Source organism: Phocoena sinus, chromosome 17 (genome assembly GCF_008692025.1).
Source record: "Phocoena sinus isolate mPhoSin1 chromosome 17, mPhoSin1.pri, whole genome shotgun sequence".
Classification (NCBI taxonomy): Eukaryota; Metazoa; Chordata; class Mammalia; order Artiodactyla; family Phocoenidae; genus Phocoena; species Phocoena sinus.
This window is the reverse complement of record NC_045779.1, coordinates 63,429,541-63,448,124: the sequence shown is the minus strand read 5'-3', so window position 1 is coordinate 63,448,124 and position 18,584 is coordinate 63,429,541. Positions and strand designations below refer to the sequence as shown.

At 36.6% G+C, this 18,584-nt stretch overlaps 1 protein-coding gene across 1 annotated transcript in view; it reads left to right on the top strand.

Moving 5' to 3' along the window:
- The window catches only part of ATAD2 (ATPase family AAA domain containing 2), a 73,068-nt gene extending 58,448 nt beyond the window's left edge, over nucleotides 1-14,620 (top strand). The window contains 9 exon segments of the mRNA XM_032610325.1: nucleotides 3,259-3,394; nucleotides 4,527-4,723; nucleotides 5,259-5,418; nucleotides 7,394-7,516; nucleotides 7,639-7,782; nucleotides 8,961-9,353; nucleotides 11,015-11,148; nucleotides 11,986-12,114; nucleotides 12,903-14,620. Of these exon segments, the coding sequence (XP_032466216.1) occupies nucleotides 3,259-3,394; nucleotides 4,527-4,723; nucleotides 5,259-5,418; nucleotides 7,394-7,516; nucleotides 7,639-7,782; nucleotides 8,961-9,353; nucleotides 11,015-11,148; nucleotides 11,986-12,114; nucleotides 12,903-12,947 (1,461 nt within the window). The 3' untranslated portion in view covers nucleotides 12,948-14,620.
- Nucleotides 14,621-18,584: the final 3,964 nt, after the last annotated feature.

Below are 18,584 nucleotides of genomic sequence, written 5' to 3'. Positions count from 1 at the left end.
AATGCAGGGGACACGGGTTCGTGCCCCGGTCCGGGAAGATCCCGTGAGCCATGGCCGCTGAGCCTGCGCGTCCAGAGCCTGTGCTCCACAACGGGAGAGGCCACAACGGTGAGAGGCCCGCGTACCGCAAAAAAAAAAAAAAAAAAAGCATGTGCATGAAAGGACTGCTTTGAAAGATGGGAGTGGTTTCTAGCTCTGGTTCGGTGCTAGGAGGGAATTGAAAGAGCCTTTGGACAACTTTGGATTTTTTGGCTTTCTTCACTTCTGGCCATGCCAGACAGCAGTCAGCTGAGTTGTTTGTCCTCAGCTAGAGCAGTGAAGGTGGGCCCAAGGACTAGTGTGGCAGAGCAGTGACTTATGTATAGGTACTGAATGGGAGAAGTAGGGAGACCCTGTGCCCAGAAGACAAATTACAGGCACATTCTGTGTCTAACATAGGCAAGCTTCTTTCATAATCACTGGAAGTAGAAGCTAGAATAAACAGAAAAGGCATCTGTGGACAGTTGAAGATTTCAAAGGCAAAGATAAATTTATAAGTAAGCTTTTGAGGAAGGACAGCTCCATGGAAAATCATATCCATGCATCAGCAACAGATTGTTGTGGAAAAGAACCAACTGAAGACATTATACATGAAATAACTCCCCCCAAATAAAAAAACCCCGCAGGGCTAAAAAGAAATAAACACAGATAAGAGTGAATTAGCAAGATGGAAGACCATGAGATCAGAAATTCTTATAGTAAATAATAAAAACAAGACAAAGATTTGAAAAGTGAGGAAGAAGTTAAAGGAAACAGAGGACATAGATTCAGGTCTAACATCTGTTTAATGGGATTTATGGGAGGAGAAAAATGTACAAGAGAAAAATGGTCACATAATAGAACATTTCATAGAATTAAAGAATACCATAATGTTCAGTTTTAAAAGGTCCCCTGTTCTAACTGATGGGTATAAAAAGGCCCACATCTAGATAAAATTTCAGAACTCCAAAAGTATAGAGAAAAATCTAAAAATCTTCCAAGAGAATAAAACATTACTAGAAAGGACTGAAAATCAAATTGCTTCTATATTCTCACTGGTATAATACCAGCTACTAAGGAGGCAACTGAGCAATATTTTCAAAGTTAGAAGGAAAATAATTTTGCACCTGTAATTTTCTTCCCAGCAAAGTTAGCATTTGAGTGAAAGAACAAAATAAAGATATTTTTGAACATGCAGTGCCTAAGAAGCTATTACCCATAAACCCCTGACTGAAATAATTATTAAGGGATTATTTCTCCTCTTGGATTTTTTTTATTTTGCAGAAGTTGCATATAAGAAGCAGTGAGCAAAGAAAACAGTAAAACTCGTCACAAAACTGTGCTAGTAACATTTTTTTAAGGACTGTAAATCTAAGTTGATCTTGGTTCTGAACTCAAAACGGCAGGAAGGACATAGTGAAGGAGGATGAGGAAGTAAAAGCACATTCAGATTTGTATCTGATATGTAGATATTATTAACTTCACAGTTTGGTAGGAAAAGAAGCTTAGAGATATGTCTGTTAAAACTTGTAACAATAAAAGAATAGAAATACAGCATACAACTTCCAGGCCACCAGAAAGGGGGAAAAGGTACAAACTGCAATAGAAATATCAACAAAATAGATTCTAAAATTTAATGTAGAAGAAAAAACTGCTTGAGGGACTTCGCTGCTTGTCCAGTGGTTAAGACTCTGTGCTTCTACTGTACAGGGCACAGGTTCAATCCCTGGTTGGGGAACTAAGATCCTGCATGCCACGTGGCATGGCTAAAAAAAAGTTCTTGAATTTCCAAGAAAATTTTGAAGAAGCCCTCCAAATATGGTAAAGCATACCACAATGTTAGTGATTAAAACTGTGCATTTGGGCCAGAAATGGCAAATTAATGTAATACAGTTCATTAGTAGACTCTTGTATACATAGTAGTTTAGAGAATGGATTAGCAAAAGGAGAGACTTATTTCATAAATGATGTTGTGTATGTAGTCTTCGTAAGTTTGGAGCATGGAAGAACCTACAAAGCAGAAAATGCAAAAGCTGTGAATGTAAATTTCTCTGTATCATAGGTAGGCTGAACAAAGTACACAAACATCATACAAGGAATAAACATTATCATCCTCTAATAATTCTTGGAAAGATCTAGAGGTTTGTTTAGAAGCATCCTTTTGAGACCTGTTTTGCCTTTATTCTTTTTTTGGTGGTAAAATATACCTAATTTACCATTTTAACCATTTTTAATGTACAGTTCAGTGACATCAAGTACATCGCTTTAAGTTCGTTCATGATGTCGTGCAGCCATCACCACTATCCATTTCCAGAACTTTTTCATCAACTCAAACAGAAACTCTGTATCCATTAAACAATTATTCCCCATTCCTTCCTCTCCCAGCCCTTGGACACCACTAGTAACTTCCGGTCTCTTTGAATTTACCTATTCTAGGTATCCTCATATAAGTGGAACATAAAGTATCTGTCCTTTTGTGACTAGCTTATTTCACTTAGCATAATGTTTTCATTGTTCATCCATGTTGTAGCAGGTGTTCAAATTTCATTCCTTTTTAGGTTGAATAATATTTCATTGTAAGTACATACCACATTTTCTTTATCTCTTCATCTGGTGATGAACATTTGGATTGTCTCTACCTCCTGCCTACTGTAAATAATTCTGCTATGATTATTGGTATACAAGTATCTGTTGAGTCTTTTATTTTTTTTCTTGCAGTTTTTTTGAATATACTGGGTTACATGATAATTTTGTGTTTAACTTTTTGAGGAAACATCATACTGTTTTCTACAGTGGCCGCACCCTTTTACATTCCTACCAGCACAAGGGGTCTAACTTCTCCACATCCTTACCAATACTTATTATTTTCCAGCCTTTATTCTTACTGAAGAACCACTCATTCTCATATCTCACTTTGGGTTGTGAAGGTGAATTACTTGATCTCAACAAAACCATTAAGTAAAATATCACCATATCAGTTATTGTGTGAATTATAGTTTGGAGCCTTGAGTTCTAAAGAAGATCCCATGTTTTTAGTTCCTTATCTATTGCATACATGGTTTCTATAATACATAAGTTCAATATAAGTAAAAGGTTTAAGAAATTATTTCTTTATTACACAATTTAGATTGTCATTAAAAACATGTACAGTAACCTACTGTGGCATTGAATGATTGATACATAGTAATGTGTGTGTATACATACATATGTATATAAAATGCATCTGTTTTCTTTTTTAAGGTACAAGAATTATTTATCCATGATTATGGAGAAATTTTTAATGTCCAGTTGCCTAATAAAGAAGAACGGACACAATTTTTTGAAGATTTAATTCTAAAGCAAGCTGCTAAGCCTCCTATATCAAAAAAGAAAGCAGGTTAGTTCTTGTATCAAAGTTAATATGTAATAATTTTGAGAAAGTGGAAATGAAATATCAGTTAATGGCATTGCCATCTTCTAATATCAGAAGCTCAAAACCTCAGTTGAGGTTGATACCTCTTACCTCTTAAAATCCCTGTTTCCCATTAAAATAGACTAAAGTTCTTATTTATTTATTTGTTTGTTTGTTTATTTAGGCTACGTCGGGTCTTAGTTGCAGCATGCAGACTCTTAGTTGCTGTATGCATGCAGGATCTAGTTCCCAGAGATTGAATCGCAGCCCCCTGCATTGGGAGCTCAGAGTCTTAACCAGTGGGCCGCCAGGGAAGTCCCTAGACTAAAATTCCTGAAGCATACAAGGCCTTTCATAGTATAGCCCTAGTCTATGTGGAATTGGGGCTAGAATTCATAGCATAGCCCCAATCTGTCTTTCCAAGCACACCTTCGGCACTTTTCTCTCCCCCACCTTTTTCCTTCCAAAGCACTCTATCTTTAAACCATATACAGCATGTTGTGTCTTTTCATAATTTCATTCATACTTCTTTCTAGTATAACTTATTATTTCTTCCCTAACATCTAGACAAAATTAATTTATTACCTTTATGATGCACTGTACTTTCTTCATGCTACTACTGTGATACCACAGGGATGTTGTAATTATGTCTCTTACTCCCTTTATTGACTGCCTGCTTATTGGGGCAGCACCCTCATATTCCCTCCTTTATCCTTATTAGTGCATATCTGTTTAAACAAAATTAAATTTTTGTTATATTTGAAACATGCCACAATTTTTTTTGTTAGTTTAAAAATTAACTAGTAAAAATGACTTTTTAAAAAATTAGAATATTCTTGTCTTGGAAATATGCATTTTCAAAATTTTAATAGCCTCTTAAATGATCTTAAAATGGTAATGATTTAGGAATTAGCACTCCAAATTACAAGTTAGCGATTATTGCTGGGGGTGTTGTAGAGGTCGAGATTGTGGTAGCTGTTTAGTATTCCAAATCCTCTGATTCCTGGCAAATACGAGGAGGATAATCCCTGGGAGCTTGTCTACTTTGTGTACTGAATTGTTTATTACCCTTGATACGGTGGGAGAGTGGTAACTAAAATCTTCCATTCATATAAAGTTTTGCAGGCCTTGGAGGTACTCCCTGTAGCACCACCACCTGAACCAAAACCACTGACAGCAGAAGAAGTGAAACGACTAGAAGAACAAGAAGAAGATACATTTAGAGAACTAAGGATTTTTTTAAGAAATGTTACACATAGGCTTGCTATTGACAAGCGATTCAGAATATTTACTAAACCTGTTGACCCTGATGAGGTATTAATTTAATCTTTGGATCAAAATGCTTCAGAATTAGAGACTATTTGACTAGTTTATGTGGTTCCCTCTGTATACTGTGATCTTGTTTTCTGTATTTGGAAACATACCAAGTAGTATCCTAAGCACACAGAGGCTTCAAGAGCTACGTAAAGCATTTTCCTTTCCTGCAGAGCATAGACAATTAACTTTGCCCAACTCAAATGTTGTAGAAGTAATTTGAGAATGTCTTAATGCTACATATTACTGTGACCTACACAGTTAAGAATGAGGTCCTAAGTTGACATTGAAGGGTGGGTGGCATTTGGATGAGGAAAGAGGTTTAGAATGTTACTGGAGATATAGGTGCCCAAGAATAAGAATGAATACAAAACAAAACTCGCCTTAAATAGAGTCACAGTTTTGTATTAATATATTTTCATTATATCTTATGTATTTATTCTCTCTCCTTTATTTTGCCTGGTAGAAAAACTTGACTCAAATGTTTTACTGTTCAGAGTTAATTTAGTGATTTGGTCATTTGCTTGAATTTTAGGTTCCTGATTATGTCACTGTAATAAAGCAACCAATGGACCTTTCATCTGTAATCAGTAAAATTGATCTCCACAAGTATCTGACTGTGAAAGACTATTTGAGTGATATCGATCTAATCTGCAGTAATGCTTTAGAATACAATCCAGATAAAGATCCTGGAGGTGAGCATTACTGGTTTTGTTTTTCTTCCTCAGAGGGTGGAATGGGGGCTGCTAATGCTTAGTGGCGGGTGATTTCATACTAGGTGCTATATTATAAACATTTTATATTCACAGTGCCATTCAGTCCTCAACAACGATATCCTCATTTTACAGTTGAGAAAAATGGAAGTTTAGAGAGGTTAAAAAACTTACTCAAGGTCATACTATCAGGAAGTGGCAGAGGCAGAATTCAAATGCAGGTTTCTTTCACTCCAAAACAATTATATGATGTAGCCTCTAATGAAACACAAAATTGCATAACAACTTAGCTTGTTTCCTTTGTTTATCAGTGTTCTTTCTCAAAGTAGAAAAATTAAAGCTCTCTGTAATAAAATGTTTGAAAGGATTTTCTTAGTTAAGACTGTTATAAATTTTATTACAAAAGTAATATAGCATAATTCTTGCTAACAGTAATACTTAAAAAACTAAGTCACCCATTTCCTTTCTCCGAGGGTGGACACTGTTAAGTTTGGGGATATCTTTCCAGATCTTTTCTATGCGTAGAATGCATTCACGTTCTACCTCACGTACCCAGTCCATTAAATAAAATGTATAAAGTGAAGGATTTTTAAGTGATATATTTGTTCATATTTATAATGATATATTCAAATATCTATATGTTTGTTATAAACGTGTTCATTTCCAAAAAATATTCTCTCAGGTGCTTTTTCCTAGCTTCCTATTCTGGCTTTATGGATGCTGTGCCCTTAACTGTCTTAGTGGATAATTTTTTTTAATAGTTCTATTTCCTGCGTTGGCTCTCTCCTCCAGTACATTGGCATTCTGTTTTTAAATTTGTAGTCCTTATGAATTAGATTGATTTCCACCACTAAGCGTTTCCTCAACAATTTAAAAGTTCACTGTTCTTCCCTTGCCAGTCTTCTGCCCACACCTTCCCTAGACTTTATCCCATAGTTCAGAGTTCTGGAGGTAAGCAGTGGGAAACAGCCTACCATGTTGGGAATACCCCTTAACTGTAGAAAGAAGGAAGCATTTATCCTGGAGGAAGAGGGCTTTTTCTGTTTCATTGCAGTCATACTGCCGCTGCTTCCCTTTTCGTCCACTGTGACAACCTAAAATTACTTTAGAGCAGTGGTGTTCACACTTTAGCTACCATCAGCATCTCCTACGGGACATGTTAAGATGCAGTTGCTGGGCCTCACCTCCACAATTTCTGATTCTGTAGATGCAGGGCCTGAGAGTGATGTGCATTCTGACAGATTCCAAGGTTTTGCCGATGCTGCCACACTCCAGGAACCAATGAACGTCGCCTGGCCTTTCTTCAGGCCATGTTAGAAGCCCCCAGCAACATCCCTTCTGTTATTATAGCTGTTCCTGTCAACTATAAACTGAATATTGTGTGAATTTTGCAGCCTGCTGCCCTGTGAGGGGGACTGATCCAGCCGTTCAAGCAAATTTGCGTTCACTTATTATCTGCCTGTCGCCTCAAGGCATTTTCCAGTTTACAGTGCTTAGGTTCAGTTTTGGATGTTTTTCTAGTGTTTCCCATGTAGGGTTGCTGTTTCATTGTCTTTGTTTAGTTTCTCTGTCAATGTAATAACATCCTCTATATCTCTTCCAAAATTGTTTTACATCCCTGGTTCACTCATGACACTGATAGCCTTCCTTGCTGTTTTTGTGTCATTATGTTGTTTAGTTTTGCTACTGATTGATTCTTATATTTTCTCTGGTATTTCAAAGGGATCTGGATAGCACAGGGCAATGAAATTAGGTTGAGTCTGCCACGTTGAATCAGATGTCCAGAACATTAGATTAACATCAAAAACAGAAATAACACAATTCCAGTAACTTTTACTATTCATGGTAGAAGTAAAAAAGGAATTGTAACAGCTATAATCTTAGCCCAACATATGGTGTTAATTTTTGTTACATTAGCAGAAGGAAAACATTTTAAAATTCTTTATTCATTCCATAGATCGTCTTATTAGACATAGAGCCTGTGCTTTAAGAGATACTGCCTATGCAATAATTAAAGAAGAACTTGATGAAGACTTTGAGCGGCTTTGTGAAGAAATTCAGGAATCTAGGAAGAAGAGAGGTAGGAAAATGATTTGATATCAGAAAAAGATGCTTTAGATGTACTGAGTCCTTTTAATTAATTGTTCATGTAATTTTCAAATCTGGAAATTTGATTTGATATTCCACGTGTCTGTTTATAAGGTTGTAGCTCTTCCAAATATGCCCCATCTTACTACCATGTAATGCCAAAGCAAAATTCCACTCCTGCTGGTGAAAGAAGACCAGATCCAGAGAAAAATGAAAAGCTGAAGACCCCCAGTACTCCTGTGGCTTGCAGCACTCCTGGTAAGTGCACTTATGTAATTTTTACTTACGAAACTATAGCCTTTATTCTCCTCTAATGCTGTTTACTTTTTCCATCAGTTTCCTTTGTCTATATCGATGCAGCGAATTATGTTGATTTCATTAACAGTAAGGCAACTTTTCATTCTTGAAATAAATCCAGGCTTGCAATAAAGTACCACTTGCAATCCCAGTTTACCTGTCACCTCTCAGGTCACAATCTAATTGTGGTATGACTTGATTTGAAACTGACTTTTATTTCCTATAAATCCTAGTCTGTTTCCTGTTCCTCTTTATTCTTAGAGTATAATTCCATGGAGTACCAACCCAAATCCTGTGGGGTTCCTGAGGCCTCTCTTCTTTGGCAAGCTCTTAATTCCAGTTTTTGCCCTTTAAGCTCCATGAATTTCAGACTGTCCTCAGCTTCTTAGTCTCTCAGCTATTCATTTGTTTTCCCAGATTTTGGTGCCATAATTCCTCAGTGCTTTTAAACAGAATGTTCATAGAGGCAGTATTCAATGGGAGCAACCCAGTGCAGATCAACAGCAGAATATGGAAAAATACAGATTATTATACAAAAGTGAAAATTATTAAACTTCAAGTACATACAACAGTATGGATGAGTCTCCCAAACATAAGGTTGCAGTGTGGTTATACTGCATCTAGTCTAGGCAGAATGTTGAATCTCTGTATACTGTAGTTTCTTCATCTGTAAAATGATGTCGATAATGGTAGCAAACCTGATCAGGTTAAAGTGGAATGTCAGTGAGTTAGTACATATAAAGTCCTTAGAAGAGTTCCTACTATACGGTAAGCACTCAGGAAGTATAAGCTATTTTTAGTCTCACCCTTCCTTCAGTTCATTCCTTGTACTACTGCCAAAGCGACCTTTGTAATATATGCATCAGACAAGTCATGTCATTGCCCTCCTTAAAGTTATTCGATTTTTAAAAAAATTATTCAAGATAAAATCCAAATTCCTTAGAATGACAGGTCATTGACCACTTTCTGCCTTCTCACAGAACTCTCTACTTTTGTTTGTGTATTCCAACCATACAATACTATGGTGATATCTCAGATTCTCCCCTTAATATCGCAGGAGGTATTTTTTTCTCCCACTTACTTGGACTTTAAAAAATTGTTGAATGTTCTCTTACCCTTTTTCTTTAAATTATTTGAAGCTCCGTTGAAGAGAAAAATCCGCAGAAAGTCGAAGTGGTACTTAGGCACCATAACAAAACGAAGGAGGATTTCACGGGCAAAAGATGTTGGCCAAAATGTCGTAGATGACAAAATTGAGAATGATACAGAGGAAAATCAAGACACAAGCGTAGACCACAATGCGGCTGGAAACACAGGGGAGTCTTTAATGGAGGAAACTGAAAAGCAGCAAAATGCCTCTGAAAGCAAAATGGAATTGGGAGATAATTATTCAAGTACTTGTTTTGAAAATCAACTTGAAGAATCTGGAAAGACTATAGCATGTACAGAATTGAGGAAAGATAAGATCACTTGCAATGGAGATGCTTCTAGCTCTCAGATAGCAGATACTTCTGATGAAAATGAAGCAAAAGGTAAGTCTCAGTCAAGCAACTTAGTAATTTTAAAAGATGTTTCATTCAAAGTTCTTAAATAGTTAATTACCATCTCAGTTTACTCCTTTTTCCTTGTCTTTCAGAGTATAGGAGTTAATTAGGGAAAATAGCATTATCTTTAATAACTGTTGAGCTAGTAAAATCACTGTTGTTAAAAGCACACTACAGCATCAAACAGTAGTTTACTGCTTAGTAGCTTGTGACCTCGGTCAAGGTTCTTGACCCATCAGCGTCAGTTTTCTCATTTGCAAAATTGGGGTAGATAGTTGCTGGGTAATAAGATATTCTGAGGATTGAATAAAGTAATTCATCTAAAGCATGTAGCAAAGTGCTTGGCTATACAATTTTTAAAAGCTGGCAGGATACCCTCTCATTTTTAAGCAAGATAAGCAGTTTCTTATCCTGTGATTTCTTGCTGAGTGATGTAGAACAACTGTTACCCACCCCCATCATTCCTCTATTCCTACTGTAGGTTTAGCCCAAGGTTATTTATATTTATTCTAATGATCCTGCTCCCAAAGTCTTTCATGTAGAATTGTTTCCTGTCTGCACCTTTTTGGACCTTTGGCATTAGATTTGTTTGGTTTTTGGAAAAGCCAAACATTATTTAGTCTTACAAAGCAAAAAAAGGGTAACAGGGTCAAAAATTTATTTTGGTCAAAAACAAGTATTGACTGAGTTAATGAGACTGGTTTTCTTCAGTGGCTTATATGCTGTAGATAAATCTTTTCCAAGGACTCCCTTAAAATGAGTTCTCGTGTGTTTGAGTAATCTTAGAATGGTCTATTTTAAATGTTAATCCTCTGGCTGTATAATTTAATATGTTTTGTTTAGGTTCAAAGTTTATTTTTTCTTTTATCATTATCTTTTTTTAAAAGGACACTATTTAGTGAGACAGGTACCTGTTTCCATGTCAGGAGATTTGGGTTCTTGTCCTGGCTCTTAGAACAGTTAGGTATGTTGACCATAGAAAAGTCTTCACCTTTCTTTGGCCTCATTTTTCTCATCTCTCAGTGAATAGATTGTTCTAGATCAGGGATAGGCAAACTTTATCTGTAAAGGCCCAGATAGTCACAACTATTCAACCCTGCTGGAAAAGCCACATTGACACACATATGTAAAATGGGCATGGTTGTGTTCTAAGAAAACTTTAATTATGGATTAATTAAATCCATATTTAGCCTATGTGTAGTAGTTTGCAACTCCTATTCGAGATTACTGAAGCCCCTTCCAGCTCTTAAATTCTGAGTTTTATGCCTAAGTAGGAGACAGTCTAATCTGTTGAGGATCCCTTGAAATACTCTATTTGAGAAAATATTTCTGAAATGTCCTTAATTTTTTTTTTTTTTTTGGCCGCGCTGTGTGGCATGCAGGTTCTTAGTTCCCCGACCAGGGATTGAACCTGTGCCCCCTGCAGTGGAAGCTCAGACTCCTAACCACTTGGACCACCAGGGAATTCCCTGTCCTTAATTTTTGAGTGTGTAAATGGCAGCATCTTAATTTTACAGCAGAGTCAATAAACCAGAACAGGGGTTTGTGTCTAAGTAAATATGTCCTGCTATTTAATCTGCCTAATATTTATCTTAGGTATTATAAAATGTCTATGAAACAAATAATAGTTATTTATTTTTTCATTCTAGAAATGTGTGTTCTGCGAATGACTCGAGCTAGACGTTCCCAAGTAGAGCAACAGCAGCTCATCAGTGTTGAAAAGGCTTTGGCAATTCTTTCTCAGCCTACACCCTCACTTGTTGTGGACCATAAGCAATTAAAAGTATGTAAATTGAAATCATAATGCTTTCATTGTGCAGGTTAGAAACATAACCCACCAAAAAAGGGGTTGTAATAGTACATTGCATAAATTTGGCATGTAATAAATAGTGATCTTTTATGAAAGGATAAACTTGGTATAGAATAACTTTCATAAAGGCAGTGGTTGGAGATGGCTAGTATGTTGGTATTATTGTTTTTAACATACTTATCTATGTCACTGATCCCATACATTGTTTTTATGACCATTACATATGGCCATTTTAGTTGGTTTTTACTTAACAAAAACATGCAACCGTGGTTAACTATGAGGTAATGGAATATCAAGGTAAGACCAGACTTGAAGAATCACAGAAATTTATCAATAGTAAGTCCATTTCAGTCATGACAAAAAAACACTGAGTGGATGGAAATTCCTTTTTGTAAGAAAAGAACCCTGACGTGGTGAGGTCATTTATGTACTGTCTCTTTTTATTTCACATAACAGAATTGATTATAATGTACTCATAGTGCCATAAAATATTCTGCAAAAATGTTGCCTTTTTTCCTGTTAGTCTAATTTGAGATTATTTTTTAATTTGTGTCTAGTGATGTATGGCTAGAATTGAAATTGGCAACCTCCTCAGCTGTAGTTTTTAGGATGAGAGGCCAGAGTCATAGAATGTAGATAACATTAACTTACAGCTGAATGTCAGAGTCATTATCAGAGGCTGCAGTGTCTCATTAGATGACTTGGCCTGCCTTCTCTCTGGCTTATATTCTAAAAATGCCCCCACATCTTCAAAATTAAGATATCTCAGGGAATTTCTCTCACATATGTAACACTTACGTTTTCTTTTAGAATCTTTTGAAGACTGTTGTTAGAAAAAGTCAAGAATACAGTATTTTTCAGTTGGAAAATTTGTATGCTGTAATCAGCCAGTGTATTTATCAACATCGCAGGGATTATGACAAAACGACACTTATTCAGGTAAACTAATATATATAAGTTAACACATTATAAAAAATTTTGAATACCATTTTTTAATGTGTGGATTATGGATTATTTCTAGGTATAACTGTGTTCTGTGCTTTTTTAAATCTAGCACTTAAATTAGTTTGTGTTTCTTTAATGAGCAATGGAACACTAGTATCTGTAAACTATGAAAAATCTATTTTGTGTGTATATTGATGAAGATATATAGTTCCTTTTTAAGACAGACTTAACATAGACCTATTTGTCTTTACTTAATCCTGCTTTACAGTGGGCATTCAAGTACTAATGTTTAAAATAGAGTTTGGCTGATACCTATATAGTATTTTATATATATATAAATATATATATATATATATAAAACTGGTATCTACTATATACCTATTAGCATGTAATATATATAGTATTTAGTATATCTAATAAAGTATACTATGGTACCTACACAGAATAATATATATGTAAAGTAGTACCTACAAAATATAAAGTATCAATATCTATATGTACACCAGTGCCTTGATTAATAACTGTATGAATTTAATGTAAGATGAAAGCATCTCAGACTTACTTCAAAGAGGTTTAAATAACGAAGTCCCATCAGTGATACCAGTCTATGTGATAGTCATAAATACTGGACAAAGTTTCTGTTTCACTATCAGATATATACATGGATAATAATATCCTTAAGGTTGTTTACTGCAAAAAAAAAAACCCAGCAATGGAGTCATGTTTCTTTGATTTTTTTCCATATTGAAACTTACTATTTTTCCTTCCTACCCTTTATCTAGAAAATGGAGCAAGAAATAGAAAACTACAGTTGTTCCAGATCATGACGTTATGGTACCAAATATTCTTTATATTCCGTTCCTGTTTAATTCACCTTTGTCATGCTGACATAACTGATGCAAGATGAAATCCTGTATCTTTAAGGAAAAGATTAAAATAGTAAATAAAAATATTTAAACTTTTCTGGTATTTATGTACATGTGTAAGATAACTTACAGAGATAACTGATAAATATTGGAATTTTCATTGAGTCACTGTAGTATAGTATTCCTGTGCTTATCAGTAGTTAAAATGTGGCCAACTCTTAATAAAGTTATTTCGATAACTAATGTTTATGGCACTTAAGAGTAACTAGTGGGCTTCCCTGGTGGCGCAGTGGTTGAGAATCTGCCTGCCAATGCAGGGGACACGGGTTCGAGCCCTGGTCTGGGAAGATCCCACATGCTGCGGAGCAACTGGGCCCGTGAGCCACAATTATTGAGCCTGTGCATCTGGAGCCTGTGCTCCGCAATAAGAGAGCCGGTGATAGTGAGAGGCCCGCGCACCGTGATGAAGAGTGGCCCCCATTTGCCACAACTAGAGAAAGCCCTCTCACAGAAAGGAAGACCCAACACAGCCATAAATAAATAAATAAAGCAAACTGTCAACAAGTAAAAATAAATAAACACTATTATATTTAAGGGCAGTCTGTTCCTTTAAAAAAAAAGAAAGAGTAATTAGTGACATTGACATTCTTTTGTTTTAAGCACTTTTAATTTTATCCTTCCTAAAAATAGTTTATTGTGTCAGACTAGAAACTTATTTAACCATTGTCTCTTTGCCATCCTTTGTCATCTTTGTTTTCTTCAATGCCCATCTCCCATCTGCCTTTAGCGTCCCCGCCTGTTCACTTAAAAGCTAGTGTTCGAGTAGTGATTTGCAGGAGGTCCCTTGAACAACTTCTAGCTGCACCACAATTCTGTACTTGAAGGTCAAAATTAATGCTTTTTAGATAAACATTTTTTATAATTCTCATTTGGATTAATAAAAATTTTAAATATTTTTGGTTTACTTTTATGATTATATATACAACAAATGTATTAATGACTACTTTGTTAAACATCTTTTTAATAGCACGAAATTTTTATATTTGAAAACTATTTATATCCTTCTAAATGTGTTTAGGTTGTATTCTATAGATACCTTTTATATACAATTATGTAAATATTATAAATTTTGTATTAATGATATACCAAAAATACATTTCTTTCTTAAAGAAATAAAAACATTCACTGCCATGCATATTCACTCCCTTCCCCCCCTGCCCATGTTTTTCCTTTTTAGGAGACATTCTACTATTAGTTTGTGAAATAGCTTCTGTTAGAAACTTCTTTTGAGGGGAATAGGGGATAATGATCTCATATGAGAGATTCTGGATTCTAATACAGTTTCTGAGTTAAACTGCCTTTTGTTGTCATTTTATCTGGATATTGTATTTAAAGCCTTCTAAAACTCAACTCAGATACCTTAATTAGTAGATACTGTCTTATGTAATGCGTGATGCAATGCAAGTCACTGAAAACGTTTAAGTACCTGTATATTCCTGGATTCGCATACACACACACGTACTCATTTTTAGTGAAGTTTATTATAACTTATTCTAGATGCATTTTTTATAACTAGGATTTTATTTTATATTTATAGCTTCTGTAATAAATTTTAAAGGTGAAAATTGCTTCTCAATGTTGTTTCTGTTTCTTAATTATTTTAAAATAATTCAGTGCAAAACAGTTGCAAAAATCTGTTTTATTACTGTGCATAATTTAAAATGCTGTTGACACTGAAATGTGTATATTCTTTAGCTACAAAGACTAATCTGCTTCCTGTCCTTTTCATGACACACTGTCTGCAGACGTGGGAAGTAATATATCTACATTCCTATGTAGACTTTCAAAACCATGCTGAAATTGCAAACCTGGAATTTTTTTTCTCATTTTTTTGCTTAAAAGTGCAATCAGGCTATAGTAATTAGGCAAGAAAAAGAAATAAAAGGCATATTCACAGATGATCTTATATATAGAAAATCCTAAAGAATCCACAAAACATGGGTTAGAGCCAATAAATACCGCAAAGTTTCAGGATAGACTATCAGCATAAAAATCAGTTGTATTTCTGTATACTAGCAATGAACGATCCAAAAAAGGAAACTAAGAAAGCAGGTCCATTTACAATAACACCTAAGACAGTGTAACACCTAGGAATGAATTTAACCAAGGCAGTGTAAACTTGTACACTCATGAGTAAAAAATGTTGCTGAAAGAAATTAAATGAGACCTAAATAAATGGAAAGAGATCCTGTATTCATGTATTGGAAGACTTAATGTTGTTACAATGGCAACGTTCCCCAAAGCAATCCGCAGATTCAGTGCAATACCTTTCAAAGTCCCAATGGCCCTTTTTTCAGAAATGGGAAAGTCAGTCCTAAATTCATAATGGAACTGCAAGGGACCCTGACTGGCCAAAACAATCTTGAAAAAGAAGAGAAAGTTGGAAGACTCATACTTTCTTTATTCCAAAACTTACACGAAGTTACATTCACAAAACAGTCTGGTACTGGCATAAAGGACAGACAAATTTAAGAGCTAAAACTATAAAATACTTAGAAGAAAACAACCTTGAATTTGGCGATGATTTCTTAAATATGGCACAAAAAATACTCTAGCAACTAAAGGAAAATTAGATAAATGGTATTTCATCAAAATTCAAAACCTTCATACTACTTCTGCAGATAGTATCTATACTATAATTATTATATAATTATGTAATTTAATATGATACTACCTTAAAACTCAACAAGAAAAAGACAATCCAGCAACGGATGTTTCTGATGACTTAACAGTTTTGAGGAGTACTGGTCAGGTATTTTGGAAGATCTCCCTCTGTTGGAATTAGTCTGTTTTTCTCATGATTAGACTGGGATTATGGGTTTTGCGGAGGAAGATCACAGAAGTAAAGTGATCATATCAAGGTTACTTACTATCATGGTGAGTTATGACTGTTGATTGACCTTGATCACCTGGCAGAAGTAGTGTTTCTCAGGTTTCTCCATTGTAAAATCACTCTTTGGGTACTGTGCTCTGGAGGAAGGTCACTGTATACAGCCCAGTCTTAAGGAACGAGAAGTTATGCTCCCCCTTCGTCTTTGTTTTTTGTTTTTTTTTTTTTTTACTGTTTCTATCAGGGATCCCTGTAACTGTACACCATGGGATCAACTGAGATTATTTCAGTCTCACTTATCTTCTCTTCAGTACAGCCTCCCCGCCACATAACACACACAGAATACATTTTTGCTCAAAGTAATGCAATTGAGAGATTTCCCCATAATAAGAGGGACTTTATTAGGACTTGAGTGTAAGGTAACTACTTGCTGAGAGATACTATATGTGGGGGTAAAAACTCTATTTATTTTTTACTGACGTAGAGTTGATTTACAAAGTTAGTTTCTGGTGTAAAGCAGTGATTAAGTTATACATATATTTCTGTGCATCTGTGTTTCCTTTTACCTGGTGCCTGGAAAAAATTCATATTTATAGTTTTAAAATATATATTATTATATGTATTAAATATATATATAAGCACAGAAGGGCAGAAAATGCTCTCACCCCTTTCCTTCCAGAGACCTTTCCTAGAAATTGTGCACACTTCCCTTTTTTATCTCACTGGCTGGAACTTAGTCACATGGCCCCATTTTGTTGAGAGAGAGAGAGCGAGGGAGAGGGAGGGAGAAAGGAAATAGCTGGAATTCCAGAAGCTATCTTGGACTGTGAGGTGACCTTAAAGATGGAAAGATTCAGGGACTCTAATATTTTTTAATTCAGGATTTGTTTCTTATAGGAAGTAACAGCTGAAAAAGTAAGGAGCCACTGAGTCCTTGAGCACACAAGTGGCATGGTCAAATGGACTTGAAAGCTTTTCTGAGATGGTCTAGAAAAGTGACAGGCTAGAGGCAGGAAAGTCGAAAGAAAGACTTAGAAGGCATATTTGTAAAGGCTTAGTAAGACCTTGATTAGTAGTACAGGGCATATTAAAGATAATTCCGTAGTTGCATACATAAGCCCCCTGGGGATTGGTGGGGCTATTCACAGTAATACAGAAAAGTTGCCAGTTTCAGAGATGAGTTGAATACAATTAAAAACATTTTGATTTTCAGGTAATATGGGGAGGCAGAAGAGAGTACAGTCTTTTTTTTTTTTTTTTAACAATTTATTTATTTATTTATTTATTTTTGCGGTACGCGGGCCTCTCACTGTTGTGGCCTCTCCCGTTGCGGAGTACAGGCTCCGGACGCGCAGGCTCAGCGGCCGTGGCTCACGGGCCCAGCCGCTCCGCGGCATGTGGGATCCTCCCGGAGCGGGGCACGAACCCGCGTCCCCTGCATCGACAGGCGGACTCGCAACCACTGCGCCACCAGGGAAGCCCCCGAGAGTATAGTCTTTATAAGTCCATATTTTGAACATAATTGTTGTGGCAGGCTGAAAAACGGCCACCAGAAAGGTATCTTCATCCTAATCCCTGGAACCTGTGAATGTTTCCTTCTATGGGAAAACAAAAAAGGAAAGGGTTCTTTAGATGTAATTAAGGATCTTGAGATGGGGAGATTATTCTCGATTGTGTGGACCCTAAATGCAATTATGTATCCTGATGAAAGGGAGACGGAGATTTTAAAGAGAAGGCAGTGTGACCATCAAGTCAAAACTTGACATCAGGGACTTCCCTGGTGGCACAGTGGTTAAGAATCTGCCTGCCAATGCAGGGGACACGGGTTCGAGCCCTGCTCCGGGAAGTTCCCACATGCCGCTCTGAGCCTGCGCTCTAGAGCTCGCGAGCCACAGCTACTGAGCCCACGTGCCACAACTACTGGAGCCCGCATGCCTAGAGCCTGTGCTCCGCAACAAGAGAAGCCACCGCAATGAGAAGCCCACGCACCGCATCAAAGAGTAGCCCCTGCTCACCGCAACTAGAGAAAGCCCGTGTGCAGCAATGAAGACCCAGCGCAGCCCAAAAAAAAAAAAAAAAGAAAGAAAGAAAGAAATTGACATCATGTGGCCACAAGCAAGAAAATGCTGGCAGCCAGCCACCAGAAGCTAGACAAAGCAAGGAACAGATTCTCCCCTCGTTCCTCTAGAGGAGTGCAGCCCTGCCAACATTTTGATTTTGGCCTAGTGATATTGATTTTGTACTTCTTGCCTCCAGAATTGTAGGAGTTATAAGTAAATGATGGTGAGAGGGGCTTCCCTGGTGGTGCAGTGGTTAAGAATCCGCCTGCCAGTGCAGGGGACACGGGTTCGAGCCCTGGTCCGGGAAGATCCCACATGCTGCGGAGCAACTAAGCCTGTGCTCCGCAACAAGAGAAGCCCTCAGTGAGAAGCCCGCGCACCTCAATGAAGAGTAGCCCCCGCTCGCCGCGACTAGAGAAAGCCCTCACGCAGCAACGAAGACCCAACGCAGCCAAAACTAAAGTAGAATTAAAAAAAAAAAATGATGGTGAGAAAGAGCAACTCATCTTCCCTTGAGATGCGTCTTCCTCAGAAGATGAGGTGGTCATAGGAGAGTAAGATGAGGAAGGAAATTAAAGAGGTTCTGAATCAATTTTATATGAAGGGGAATTTCTCACCTTGGAATAGGAGTGCTACAAGTTTCAAAGC